General features: G+C 41.5%; 3 protein-coding genes across 5 annotated transcripts in view; 2 read left to right on the forward strand and 1 right to left on the reverse strand.

Moving 5' to 3' along the window:
- LOC143294684 (serine/threonine-protein kinase Sgk2-like) overlaps nt 1–8913 on the forward strand; it is a 72454-nt gene extending 63541 nt beyond the window's left edge. For both annotated transcript variants that reach the window (XM_076606074.1, XM_076606072.1), the window contains 2 exons: nt 36–173; nt 2819–8913. In XM_076606074.1, coding sequence (XP_076462189.1) covers nt 36–173; nt 2819–3001 — 321 coding nt within the window. In that variant the 3' untranslated portion in view covers nt 3002–8913. The remainder of the gene's footprint in view (nt 1–35; nt 174–2818) is intronic.
- Nucleotides 8914–10251: 1338 nt separating this feature from the next.
- LOC143295096 (uncharacterized) lies at nt 10252–13439 on the reverse strand. The gene is made up of 2 exons (XM_076606659.1): nt 13044–13439; nt 10252–11570 (listed from the first exon to the last, which is right to left on the reverse strand). The coding sequence occupies exons 1-2, from the start codon at nt 13283–13285 to the stop codon at nt 11165–11167; spliced, it is 648 nt and encodes a 215-aa protein (XP_076462774.1). The 5' UTR covers nt 13286–13439; the 3' UTR covers nt 10252–11164.
- An 871-nt stretch (nt 13440–14310) lies between these two features.
- LOC143295097 (uncharacterized) overlaps nt 14311–15000 on the forward strand; it is a 24492-nt gene continuing 23802 nt past the window's right edge. For both annotated transcript variants that reach the window (XM_076606660.1, XM_076606661.1), the window contains exon 1: nt 14311–14366. In XM_076606660.1, coding sequence (XP_076462775.1) covers nt 14352–14366 — 15 coding nt within the window. In that variant the 5' untranslated portion in view covers nt 14311–14351. The remainder of the gene's footprint in view (nt 14367–15000) is intronic.

Raw genomic sequence — 15000 nt, forward strand, 5'->3', positions numbered from 1 at the left:
GTGTGTGACCACGTTTTGTGGTGTGTGGCCACCAGCTGCTGCACAAGGACAAGAGCAAGAGACTGGGGGCGGTGGGCGACCTGGAGGAGGTGCAGCAGACCACCTTCTTTGCCGACGTCAACTGGCAGGACCTGTACGACAGGAAGGTGGCTCCCCCGTACAACCCCAACGTGGTCAGTGTGTGTGTGTGTGTGTGTGTGTGTGTGTGTGTGTGTGTGTGTGTGTGTGTTTCTTTTTTTGCCAACATCAACTGGCAAGACCTGGTCAACAGGAAGGTGGCCCCTCCGTACAACCCCAACGTGGTCAGTGTGTGTGTATGTGTGTGTGTGTGTGTGTGTGTGTGTGTGTGTGTGTGTGGATGTTTCATTTTTTGCCGACATCAACTGGCAAGATCTGGTCAACAGGAAGGTGTCCTCTCTGTACAACCCCAACGTGGTCAGTGGGGGGGAAAGGGGCGGAGGGAGGGTGGGGGGGTGAAGGTGGGTGTTAAATGGTGTTAGAGTGGGGTCTGGGTATGTACATTCGTTGGTTGAGGGTTGTGGTTGAGGGTTGAGTCTTGGTGTTTCTGAGACTACAGATTGTTTCATGTGCATTTCATGTGTGTTGTGTTTCTGTGTATATGTGTGTGTGTTCATTTGTCAGTTTGCCTGCATGTTGTGTGTGTGTGTGTGTGTGTGTTTTCTTCGTTTAATATATGTTAATGGCTTACACAAAGCAAGGGTAAGTGTGGAAGGCCTAAACAGCACATTGGCTTTATGTGAAGGTCAGGCATCTGCTTCTTTTATATTTTTTTCATTTTGTGAGTTAGCACGTATAGATCTGTCCGCACACTTAAGCACCTTTTTGAAACACACTGACCTATCCCCAATGTACGTTTGTGACAATCTGACCTTTCCCTAATGTATATCTGTGACAAACTGACCTTTCTCCAGTGTATGTCTGTCTGTGACAAACTGACCTTTCCTCAATGTATGTCTGTGACAAACTGACCTTTCCCCAATGTATGTCTGTGACAAACTGACCTTTCCCCAGTGTATGTCTGTGACAAACTGACCTTTCCCCAGTGTATGTCTGTGACAAACTGACCTTTCCCCAGTGTATGTCTGTCAGTGACAAACTGACCTTTCCCCAGTGTATCTCTGTCTGTGACAAACTGACCTTTCCCCAGTGTATGTCTGTGACAAACTGACCTTTCCCCAGTGTATGTCTGTCAGTGACAAACTGACCTTTCCCCAATGTATCTCTGTCTGTGACAAACTGACCTTTCCCCAATGTATGTCTGTCTGTGACAAACTGACCTTTCCCCAATGTATGTCTGTCTGTGACAAACTGACCTTTCCCCAATGTATGTCTGTCTGTGACAAACTGACCTTTCCCCAGTGTATGTCTGTCAGTGACAAACTGACCTTTCCCCAATGTATCTCTGTCTGTGACAAACTGACCTTTCCCCAATGTATGTCTGTCTGTGACAAACTGACCTTTCCCCAGTGTATGTCTGTCAGTGACAAACTGACCTTTCCCCAATGTATCTCTGTCTGTGACAAACTGACCTTTCCCCAATGTATGTCTGTCTGGGACAAACTGACCTTTCCCCAATGTATGTCTGTGACAAACTGACCTTTCCCCAATGTATGTCTGTGACAAACTGACCTTTCCCCAATGTACGTCTGTGACAAACTGACCTTTCCCCAATGTATGTATGTCTGTGACAAACTGACCTTTCCCTAATGTATGTCTGTGACAACTGACCTTTCCCCAATGTATGTCTGTGACAAACTGACCTTTCCCCAATGTATGTCTGTGACAAACTGACCTTTCCCCAGTGTATGTCTGTGACAAACTGACCTTTCCCCAATGTACGTCTGTGACAAACTGACCTTTCCCCATTGTATGTCTGTGACAAACTGACCTTTCCCCATTGTATGTCTGTGACAAACTGACCTTTCCCATTGTATGTCTGTGACAAACTGACCTTTCCCCAATGTATGTCTGTGACAAACTGACCTTTCCCCAGTGTATGTCTGTAAACAAACTGACCTTTCCCAATGTATGTCTGTAACAAACTGATCTTTCCCCAATATATGTATGTCTTTGACAAACTGACCTTTCCCCAATGTATGTATGTCTGTGAAAAACTGACCTTTCCCCAATGTATGTCTGTGACAAACTGACCTTTCCCCAATGTATGTCTGTGACAAAACTGGACCTTTCCTCAATGTATGTCTGTGACAAACTGACCTTTCCCCAATGTATGTCTGTGACAAACTGACCTTTCCCCAATGTATGTCTGTGACAAACTGACCTTTCCCCAATGTATGTCTGTGACAAACTGACCTTTCCTCAATGTATGTCTGTGACAAACTGACCTTTCCCCAGTGTATGTCTGTCAGTGACAAACTGACCTTTCCCCAATGTATCTCTGTCTGTGACAAACTGACCTTTCCCCAATGTATGTCTGTCAGTGACAAACTGACCTTTCCCCAATGTATCTCTGTCTGTGACAAACTGACCTTTCCCCAATGTATCTCTGTCTGTGACAAACTGACCTTTCCCCAGTGTATGTCTGTCAGTGACAAACTGACCTTTCCCCAGTGTATGTCTGTCAGTGACAAACTGACCTTTCCCCAGTGTATGTCTGTCAGTGACAAACTGACCTTTCCCCAATGTATCTCTGTCTGTGACAAACTGACCTTTCCCCAATGTATGTCTGTCTGTGACAAACTGACCTTTCCCCAATGTCTGTCTGTGACAAACTGAGACCTTTCCCCAATGTATGTCTGTGACAAACTGACCTTTCCCCAATGTATGTCTGTGACAGAGTGGACAGCTGGACCTGCGGCACTTTGACCAGGAGTTTGTGCGGGAGCCGGTGCCCAACTCTGTTGGACGGTCCGGTGGCAGCTCAGGGGGTCGGCTGGTCAGCTCCAGTGTCATGGAGGCCAACGCTGCCTTCGATGGATTCTCCTATGTCCCTCCTCACGATGAGGCCTTTGGCTTATGATGATGGACGGCAGCGTGCGTTGGGACAGTTCTTTGTGCGAACGCTCCTGGCCTCATCACCAGGTCTTCTTGGGCTTTTTCTGTCAGGGTTCCCCCCCCTTTCCCCTCTCTCCCCCACCCTCCCAACCACAGAACTGACAGTGTAAAATGAGTTGTTAACAAGCAATGTTTCCACTCTTGACAGTGTGAAAATGTGTTGTTAACAAGTGGTGTTTCCGCTCTGTCCGGTGAGCTCTGAAGACAAGTGTGCAGATGCGGTGGTCTTCTCTTACTGCGGTAAGCTGTCAGCACAAAATGAACGGAGACGTAATGAAAGCAGGTGCCCTTGTCTCTGACGCTGTGTCCTGAATTGTGCTGCTGATGTGTGGAGACACGGTGTTCAGCTGTCTTTGCTGGTGACAGGAAGGAACGATGACTTCATCTTAATCTTAATGATGACTTCAAGAAGGGTTTGTTGTTGTTTTTGTTTTTTTTCTGGCAGTGGATGTCTGTGCTAAATGGGATATGCGCCACACTGCGGGGAAAAAAAAAGTTTTCTTTCATTTGCATAGATGTTTGTTGTTGTTGTTGTTTTTTTCAGATCACACACATACATGTTGTTCTTAGTTATGTGCAAATTTTTTGTCTGGTCTTCAACTGAAGTGTTTTAAGTAGGATGTTTTTGGATGTCATTGATTGAATGAAATTGGATGGTTGTCCATCCAGCTGAAAGCTTTGCCAGTCAGACCATGAACACAGATTTTATCACTGTTTTTAATTACGGTTTTAGATAAGTGACATCTTCTGCCGATCAGTCATTCAGTATATCTGTCATAAATTATTTGTGTCCAGTGCTCCTTTTTTTTCTTTTTTTTTTTAGTTTCACCCCAGATAAATGCTGGTCTGTTTAGTTCAGTGAATTATCTAAGGTGTATTAGTAACAGTTTCGTGAAGCCTGCTCAGATATGTGTAGAAATTGAGGTATTGTCTTGTTATCGTTATGAGTGGTCTGACAATTTGTCTGACAAACCCTAGTCTCATTTTTTTCCCTAACAGTGAAGAGGAGTATGCTGGTTTTATTTTTTATTTCTTTTTTTAAATTTTTGGGGGGTGTTGGTGGTGAGTGTTACGATATTTTGTGTCTAACAAAGAGAGAGAGTGACTTTTTATTCTGTGGCGAGTTTGACTGCTTTGAGCGCCAGGGGTCTGTCTAGCCAGAATTCCCCCCCCCCCCCACCCTCATGTCATCCAGGGGAGAGAACTGTGATAAATGCCACATGTCCAACCTCTGTTGCGGTATCTACTTGACTGCATGCATGTGGTTCGGTTTGTGTATCGCCCTGAATATGATGCTGTATCATGAGATAAACTATTGACCTGTGTCCAGCTTTATTTTCGTACCAACTTCAACAAGTTTGTTTGTGGAATTCAGTAGGAAGAACTCCCCCTCAGCTCACAAGGCTTTCCCTTTGAACATCACCAAGCACACAGGATGTCTTACAGTGTGAAAGAGAAAGGGAATAGACCTGACAAATCCTGATAGAGATGAAAACAGGTGCCTTCATCATTGTCATTGTTGTTGTTGTTGTTGTTGTTGTTCTAGTCCTGGGAGGAATCCACAATACTGGAACACACTTATGTGAATCGGCAGAAATGTCTGCCACCTAGGAAGCTTGAGACAAAAAAAAAAAAAAAAAATGTAATTCCACATATGTCACCATGACCCAGTAATCAGCTATGAAGCCTGAGACAAAAGATGTAATAACACATGCACCACCATGACCCAGTAATACAGACACCACAGGAAGGGGTTCTGATTCCTGCCCTGTGCAAAATACATCCAGGACAAAGGAAAACAAAAGTAAGCGGTCCTCTAATTCACTCCCCTCTTTCAATCATATAAAATACAGAAAAAAAAACTTAGCTGTATGAAGAGCACAGGAACAGGAATCAAGATGGCTGCCGGAAAAAGAGGAAGCTAGCCAGCGATACAGAGGGGAGGTAACCTACTACGGGAGGTTATCGGCTGTAGCTACTTTCGTTTTCTCCGCATAGGCGTATAGTATTTTGCACAGGACAGAAATCAGACCCCTGCCGGAGTCTTCACTAGTGGGTCACGGTAAGTATGTTAGATAAACGTAATTTTAGGGAAAAAAATTCCTTTTTTCTTTTGAACCTGAAAAAAAGACCAGCGCGTAAGACCGCAAATAGCTGAATAAAATGCACAAGCTGAGAGAAGTGAATGGTAAAGGCTTGGAAGTTATGTTACCACGGAGTGACTGGAAGTACGGCTGTACTGTAACCACGGAGTGACTGGAAGTACGGCTGTACTGTAACCATGGAGTTACTGGAAGTACGGCTGTACTGTAACCACGGAGTGACTGGAAGTACGGCTGTACTGTAACCACGGAGTGACTGGAAGTACGGCTGTACTGTAACCATGGAGTGACTGGAAGTACGGCTGTACTGTAACCATGGAGTGAATGAACAATGATTAGAATTAGAATTCAGTTGAAAAGAAGACAATCATTCAGAATCAAAACATATACTTTTGCTGACATGTTACATTACAGGATCAAGCAGATACCTATCTCTAAATGTCACTTCAGCAAAAGTGAAATTCGGAGATGAATTTATACATTCTGTTAATGAAACTGAAATATGTGGGCCCTGAATTTGTTTGTTCTGATATAACTGTGAAGGATGTGGACACTCGATTTGTATGTTCTGGTGATAAGCACTGATAAATAAATGTTCAGATAAGAATCACTGTAAGCCTAAATTAACACCGAAGCTGCGATCGATACATGTACCATTTGAAGCATATAAAGCTTTAAGAATATCAGCATGATTTACAAAGTGACAATGTCACTGACCTGAGTTTATCATCTCCTCCAAAACACAAGCACCAAGACCACCATGCAGGGTCTGGAACAGGGTGGGAGGGCATGGGGGTAAGGGAGTACACATCCTGGTCCTTGCTGGAATCGAAACCATGCAGGACTCTCACTTTCTTTGTTGGGTGCAGTACTGCTGGGCCACACAGCCACTCCACTGTTTATGGAACGGTGACGATTCCTTGACAACACTCAAACCCAAACTGATACACTGTTTATGGACTGGTGACGATTCCTTCACAACACTCAAACCCAAACTGATACACTCTTTATGGACTGGTGACGATTCCTTGACAACACTCAAACCCAAACTGATACACAACACTCAAACCCAAACTGATACACTCTTTATGGACTGGTGACGATTCCTTGACAACACTCAAACCCAAACTGATACACAACACTCAGACCCAAACTGATACACTCTTTATGGACTGGTGACGATTCCTTCACAACACTCAAACCCAAACTGATACACTGTTTATGGACCGGTGACGATTCCTTCACAACACTCAAACCCAAACTGATACACTCTTTATGGACTGGTGACGATTCCTTGACAACACTCAGACCCAAATTGATACACTGTTTATGGACTGGTGATGATTCCTTGACAACACTCAGACCCAAACTGATTCACTGTTTATGGACTGGTGATGATTCCTTGACAACACTCAAACCGAAACTGATTCACTGTTTATGGACTGGTGACGATTCCTTGACAACACTCAAACCCAAACTGATACTCTGTTCATGGACTGATGATGATTCCTTGACAACACTCAAACCCAGACTGATACACTCTTTATGGACTGGTGACGATTCCTTGACAACACTCAGACCCAAACTGATACACTGTTCATGGACTGATGATGATTCCTTGACAACACTCAAACCCAGACTGATACACTCTTTATGGACTGGTGACGATTCCTTGACAACACTCAAACCCAAACTGATACACTGTTTATGGACTGGTGACGATTCCTTGACAACACTCAAACCCAAACTGATACACTGTTCATGGACTGGTGACGATTCCTTGACAACACTCAAACCCAAACTGATACACTGTTTATGGACTGGTGACACAATTCCATGACAACACTCAAACCCAAACTGATACACTGTTTATGGACCAGTGATGATTCCTTGACAACACTCAGACCCAAACTGATACACTGTTTATGGACTGGTGATGATTCCTTCACAACACTGAAACCCAAACTGATACACTGTTTATGGACTGGTGATGATTCCTTCACAACACTCAAACCCAGACTGATACACTCTTTATGGACTGGTGACGATTCCTTGACAACACTCAAACCCAAACTGATACACTGTTTATGGACTGGTGACGATTCCTTGACAACACTCAAACCCAAACTGATACACTCTTCATGGACTGGTGACGATTCCTTGACAACACTCAAACCCAAACTGATACACTGTTTATGGACTGGTGACACAATTCCATGACAACACTCAGACCCAAACTGATACACTGTTTATGGACTGGTGATGATTCCTTCACAACACTGAAACCCAAACTGATACACTGTTTATGGACTGGTGATGATTCCTTCACAACACTCAAACCGAAACTGATTCACTCTTTATGGACTGGTGATGATTCCTTCACAACACTCAAACCCAAATTGATACCTCTGATCAGCATCAAGCTCTGTTCACTGCAGCCAAAGAGATTTGAACCCCCCAGCAGTCTGTTCCCTGTGTCATTGTCAAGCTTTGGTCCATCACGTCTAACAACAAGCACTGTGCTCGCTTCCTGGTCATGCAAAACGCTCACTGACTGTTGAATGGTTTGGTTTGCTGAGGTCTTGCAACACCAAGACACTTCTGTGATGATTCCTATGTGACAGTGTCTGTGTGTGTGTGTGTGTGTGTGTGTGTGTTTCGATGTTTGATTCTGTCTGTTCACAGATATCTTGCATTTCTTATTCTGACTGTAACCAAGATTGAGTGTTCAAGAATAAAATTATATGTACGTAGCTCAGATACTGTGTATTCTCTGAGGAAGATGCTATCGAATTTTATTGACTGCTGTATTGAGGAATGTACTGACTGCATGATCTGAGTGTGTGGATTGTTTGTTATGTTGAACATGGATTGTTTGTTATATTGAACATGGATCCTTTGTTATTATGACTGAACTTGTTTACATGATTATTGAACTCGTTGCCTGTTGCCTGAGATTGATAGATTGTCTGTTGATGAGACTTAATCAGTGCTGGTGGGTCTGCTTGTGACACGACTGTTCTGTCCAGTGCGCTGGTCCAGCTTGCAGGCAATATACTACCTCAGTCAGTTTTACTGAACAGTCTGTTTTACCTTTATCACTTGAATTGCTCTAATATTGACCGGTATGTGAATACTTAATCTGGTTATGAACATGTTACCCACTTACTTCATTCTGAAAAAGATACTGCTTCTAATTCAAAAGTGTTTTTTTCTTTTTTTGTGTGGGGGGAGGAGGGGGGGTGTGTGTTATCTTATTTATTTACCTTTTTGTTTGTTTTAACACTTGTTTATGCTGGCCAGTAGACTTATGTGGCTTTGCATGGAATTATTTGTAGCGTGTATATGTGAATTATATATGTATATGCATGTACTTGTATTTGTATGTGTCTGCTTCTTCTTGTTGTCCGAAACAGTGATTATGCATGTGTGTGTGTGTGTGTGTGTGTGTGTGAGGTGGATGAAGGGTGTCATCTTGTCTGCTTAGCAGTGAGTGTGTGAACTGGTTTCTTAAATCATTTCATCATTTACAGTTGAATGTGTTGTGTATGCAAATAAAGTGCTTTGAAATCTCTACCAGAATTAGTGTTTCCTCTTCTTCTTCTACTCCTTCTTCCGAGCAGTAGTAGTAGTAGCAGTAGTCATACAAAGCTTTCAAAAGGAAACCGACCAAGTCAAGGGCATGCATACAGTGTTGCCAAATATTCATTTTACTTTCCTCCTCAGATTGTGTAGATTCTGAATGATACAAATCTTTACCCATGATTTTTCTCTTCGCCTTGTTCTGGTTCATGATAGTCTGATATTGTCTCAAGGAGTGTTATGCATGGCACGGCATACAGTTTTCGTTTCATCTAGGGTGAGTTTACAAGTCTGCTTAGTTTGGATACCACATGGGCCAAGAGGTATAGTTAAGACCATAATTTACACACTAAAGAAAGAGGTTGTTTCTATATATATATATATATATATATATATAAACCTCTTTATATATATATATATATATATATATATATATATATATATATATAAACCTCTTTATATATATATATATATATATATAAAGAAACAACCTCTTTCTTTATATATATATATATATATATATATAAATAAAGGAACAACCTCTAGTGTAAATTATGGTCTTAACTATACCTCTTGGCCCATGTGGTATCCAAACTAAGCAAACTTGTAAACTTACCATAGCTGATATATATATATATATATATATATATATATATAAGTTTATGAGGTTTTGAGATTTATCTATTTTTTGTCTTCGTTTCTTTTCTTCTCATTAAATCAAGTTCTTCATTTCCTTCTATCATTTCCTTGACTTTATTTTTGTTTTGATGTTGCTTTGACAAGTTGTGGTGTTTGCAACTGTCGATGCATTCGTTTATGTTTGAGTGAGAATGATCTGTTGCTGGATGCACTAGTTTGTTAGTGAAAGGAAAATGATATCGTTGATCGTCTGATACTGGTGGTAGCCTTGATCGTCTGCTGAGGAAGTGATGTGATGTGTTGTGGTGTTGCCTGGATCTGATGGGTGATGAGGAATAAACAGCAGGGGATTTGCTATCCCCTCTCTTATTTTGATCATGTTCTGTGTGCTTGCTTTATTGTGTGGTGCTGGACTGAATGTTGGTGGGTTGTTGTTGTTGTTGTTGTGTGTGTGTGTGTGTGTACAAGAGTATGTGTGCAGTACTAATTTATTTTTTTGCATACACACAAAATCATCACAAATGCAAATTATTTACTCTGCATACTGGTATACCAGTTCATGTATACTTGAACACATTTCTGATTACATGGACCTAATGCAGCACTGCACACACAAACAATTAACCAAACTGATCAGTAGATCTGTATTGAGTCCATACATTTTGCACATGCACACACTCTCTCTCTCTCCCTACACACACACACACACACACATTTGGACTCTCTCTCTCTCTCTCACACACACACAGAGACATGCACATGCACACACACACACACACACACACACAAGCACACACACACACACACACACACAAACACACACACACACATGCACACACACACACACACACACACATCACTTACAGTGAAAAGACGTTAAACTAAAGAATGAACTAACGAACACACACATGCACACACACAAAGACACACACACACACACAGAGGACAGGAACGGAAGCCTGCCAGGAGCGAGTGACAGAAAAGAAATGAAGTAAAAAAACAATAACAACAAACCAACATAAAGAAGAAATTCAGAATCTCAAGTGCAGCAACAGCAGAATATGTGGGGAAATTATTCATGACTGTAAAATGTTCATCTGATATTCCAGCAGGGGCTGTATAATGAATGCATACATTCAAAGATACATGGATACACTCATGCATAAACGCACACACACAACTCTGTCTCTCTTTCGCTTATGCTTGCTCACATACTTGCACACCTACATACAAGTATACATAATAATGTACATTCACACTCACATAAATATATATATACATACATGGATTGAATAATATATACATATAAACACACACACACACACACACATACCTTTCTATCTATCTATCAATCTATAAACGTACACACACATACACACACACACACACACAATGCAAGCAGACAGACAGACACGCCTTTGACCCAGTCACTCCTCCCAAGGCTTTTTGGTGCGGAGGAGGCGGGAGGGGGTGGGATCCATGTTGGTGGGCATCACCTCCACGTGGGACAACCCAGGGATGGGCTTCCCGCTCTGGATCAGTTCCGCCACTTCCGCAAAAGACAGCGGCTCTGGCGCACCCTCAGCATCCGCTAAAGAACACGGCGCCTCCACACGTCTGTGAGTGTTGTGCGTGCCTCCACAACTCTGGTCATCACCGTCTGTGTTGGCTGGGCCCCCCCCCTCCCTCACACCCCTGGCTGGGTTTACTGGTTCTGTGTCCCTGGCTCATGTCTGGGTCAGTCCCCACAGTGACCACATCGTCACAGAGGACGTGGGTACTGCGTGAACCTGTCTGCTTCATTGCTACACCGGCATCGCAGTTCGCTTCTTTATCTGGTTCTTGCTGGGTTCTGGTGGCACTCTTTGTAGTGATGACTGTGGTCTGAGGCAGAGGCAGGGTGAGGGGTCTTGGCAGGGTGGACTGTCGCTGGACTGACCACCATAACTGGACCTGTTCCCTGGCTCCTTGTCTGCATCACCTCCTGAGAGCTGACCGTGTTCTGTTTGATTGTCGTCGGACTGAGGGCAGTTTGACTTTTTGCAGATGAAGTTCTCATTCACTTGACACATTACGTTGTCTCGACTCCGCTGTGGATGTGAACTGCTGCCTGCCTCGGTGGCATGACCCTCGGATGTCACTGGACTCTCACCTCTCCCACACCCTTTCCTCCACTCCATGTAGGCAGCCACATCCACAGGCTCCACATTCCTGCCAACACACCACATACATATCATGAAAAAAAAAAAGAAGAAAATCTGCACAAATGTATGTGATTCACATGAAATCCTGTGTAATACTATTCAGGTGAATCTGGTGAACACATCTTCTGTCTAGCACCCCAATGACTTCACAGAGTTAAAGCAGAAAAAGAAATAAAAGAAGATATATGTGATTCATTGGAAATCTTGTGAATAATTATATGTGATTTACATGGTATATGTATATAATATTACTAGATGTGATTCATATTTGAAATCTGTGCAACTGCAAGTGATGATGTGAAGTCTTTATATAGAAACTATGAGAGATTCAAATAGAATTATCTGTGTACAAAACACTTAAAAACTCTGTAGTGTACATAGACAAGCTTCAATTCATCAGACTGGTAGATAATGAATAAGTTCCTACACCAATCAAACAGAATTTCAAGAAAGCGGGGATGCTGTTTATAGTGAAAGACCCCTGCCATGGCATCTCCAAAGGCATCATGAGTGCCTGAAAGCAGATGTCAGCCAAGTAGGCATGCAGCCTGTTTTATAAAATTATTCATTTATTTAAAAAAAATAAAACTATTTATTTAGTTATTTATTTATGTATGCTTATAGCTGACTTCATCAAGTTTTTGTGCCTTATACATATTATTATTATTAGTAGTAGTTCTTTTTTTATGTATTTATCTATTATTTATTCACCCTTTTTTTTTCTCAAGGCCTGACTAAGCGCGTTGGGTTACACTGCTGGTCAGGCATCTGCTTGGCAGATGTGGTGTAGCGTATATGGATTTGTCCGAATGCAGTGACGCCTCCTTGAGCTACTGAAACTAAAACTGAAACTGCTTTATAAATGACTGTTTTGTAAAGTGCTTCTTGTTAAGTCTTTGATAGAAGAAAGGCAGTATACAGGTATCAATAATTGTAAACATTAACTGGATAACACAATAAAAATTATGTGTATGTGTTTTTTGGGTGTGGGCATCGTATGGGTATGGGTATCTTAGGGACAGTACACAATACTGTTGATCTGACAATAAACACTACATGATGATGATAGATAATGTATCTGGGAGTGTCATTTTGTCACACATGTATGTGTGTGTGTGTGTGTGTGTGTGTGTGTGTGTGTATCTGGGAGTGTCACTTTGTCACACACACACGTGTGTGTGTGTGTGTGTGTGTGTGTGTGTGATTTGGTATGGTGGTAGTATACAAAGGCATGTGTATCTGTGTGTGTGTGTTTGTATGTGTATGAGTGTGTGTGTGTGTGTTGTCTGGTGTGTGCGAGTGTGAGTGTGAGTGTGTGTGTGTGTGTGTGTGTGTGTGTGCGTGTGTGTGCATCTCTGTGTTTGCGTGTGTGTGTGTGTTATGCGTGCACATTTGCGTATGTATGTCACTATAGGAGTAAAACAGAAACAACATCTGTTTATTTCATTGGTGGCAACTGATCAAGATAGCTGAAACTTACCTCGAGTAATAAAATAATTTTATTTTCAGCATATCGATGGCATGTTCTTTTCCTTTCGAGGCACTGGCCTGCCTGTTGATTTTGTCAAGTCCAGCTTGAAATTTCTGATCGTTATCGAAGTTGAAAGTTTCAAATCTGGAAAATACTTGTTGGAGATCAACACTGGTCTTTGGACTCGACATTATGTTGCTCGCACAGATAGCAGACAACGGAGGGTCAGTTTCGTTGGTTTGTACATTCATGATGTTTGTGTGAGAGATATTTTTAAATTTGCGTTACTGACTATGGTCCTACATTTATCATATATATATATATATTGGTTTGATCAAAGAATGATTATCACAGCTTAAGAGTTTAAAAGTTACGAATCGCACACTTGAAGGGTCAGAGGTTGTTGGAGGCGACCGGATGTTGTCATTATCACTGTCGAGGTTTTGTCTTTGTATACAAATTGGCTATAATTGTTTTTGTGAGTTTCGTTATTATCTCAGGTTGAATGAAAACAGTGTCAAATCAAATAGATAAAAACCTTAGTTTAAAGTGTCCCATCTCATTGAAAGTTTCAGTTTCATTTTCAGTAGCTCAAGGAGGCGTCACTGCGTTAGGACAAATCCATATACGCTACACCACATCTGCCAAGCAGACCAGCGGCGTTGCCCAACGCGCTTAGTCAGGCCATGAGAAAAAAAAGGTTGATAAATAATAGATAAGCATACATAAATAAGTAAATAAATACATAAATAGATAAATAGATAAATAATAATTATAATATGGAAAAAAAGGTAATAGTAATAATAATAATAAAAAATAAATAAGTAAATAAACAAGACAACAATGATAATAAATAAGCGAACAAATGCAAAACATGAAGACACACACCCACACACACACCCACACATGTACAACAGATACGCACGAAACATGCAGCCTCACAGATATGAAAGCACAGTCAAACACACATAAACGCACATGAGCCCCAACACACACACACACACACACACACACACACACACACACACACACACACCAACATGAGCCCCAACACACACACACACACACCCACAAACACAAACACACACACACACACACACACACACACACACACACACACACACACACACACACATTACTCTGCACCTCCTCTACCCCCCTCCTCCACACACTGAAAGTAATCAACGTACTTCTTTGAATAGTTGACGTGTACTCGGTTATTTGAGTTGTTTTATGTATAAAGATGTCACATGTCTCGATGTTTATCACGAGGCACAACACGTGTTACGTCACGACTGTGTTCGAAACAAACAAGCCATGGTTTTGTTTGAGGTCAGTCAAAGAAGAATTCAAATACAGCAATGGGACGGTTTCTCTGACTCTGTCTATCACTTCCTTTGTCATTTTCTGAGATTGCTTAATTTTGCTCTTTCCCAAGGGAAAAGCATGTATGCCACCTGTCGCATTGGATACATAATCGGTACATAATATCTCAGCGTGTGAATGAAAACACAGAAAAATATTTGAATAAAATGACAAGATCAAGGAAGTAAAATGAAATTATAATAAAAGCGAATTTTTAGCAATAAAAGTAGGCAATAAAAATGAGAGATGTAAGTGATTTTATATATATATATATATAAATGCATGTAAATGTGTGTGTGTGTGTGTGTGTGTGTGTGTGTGTGTGTGTGTGTGTGTGCCAGTACATGCATGTGTGTGTGTGTGTGTGCAAGTGACAGAAAATGGCCGGTTTTACAATTTCAAAATTAAAGGATAAAGCATTTTATCAAAATGATCAAAAAACAACAACAAAACCCCAAAAAATCAAACAACAGAAATAATTCATGATAGATTATTTGAGCTTGGACTGCAACAAACCAGTTTCATATCTATCACCATATATCTGACATAGATGTAAATTGCATTTAACCTATGCAATTGATATTGTGTTAAAAAAAAAAAC

The sequence above is a fragment of the Babylonia areolata genome, chromosome 20, assembly GCF_041734735.1.
Source record: "Babylonia areolata isolate BAREFJ2019XMU chromosome 20, ASM4173473v1, whole genome shotgun sequence".
In the NCBI taxonomy this organism is placed as follows: Eukaryota; Metazoa; Mollusca; class Gastropoda; order Neogastropoda; family Buccinidae; genus Babylonia; species Babylonia areolata.

What these genes read in the sequence shown, in the direction of transcription:
- LOC143295096 (XM_076606659.1), bottom strand. Translation starts at nt 13,285, where the DNA reads ATGAATGTACAAACCAACGAAACTGACCCTCCGTTGTCTGCTATCTGT. An exon ending in AAATTATTTTATTACTCGAG is followed by an intron (nt 11,571 to 13,043) that starts GTAAGTTTCAGC and finishes GTGTGTTGGCAG; the next exon opens with GAATGTGGAGCCTGTGGATG.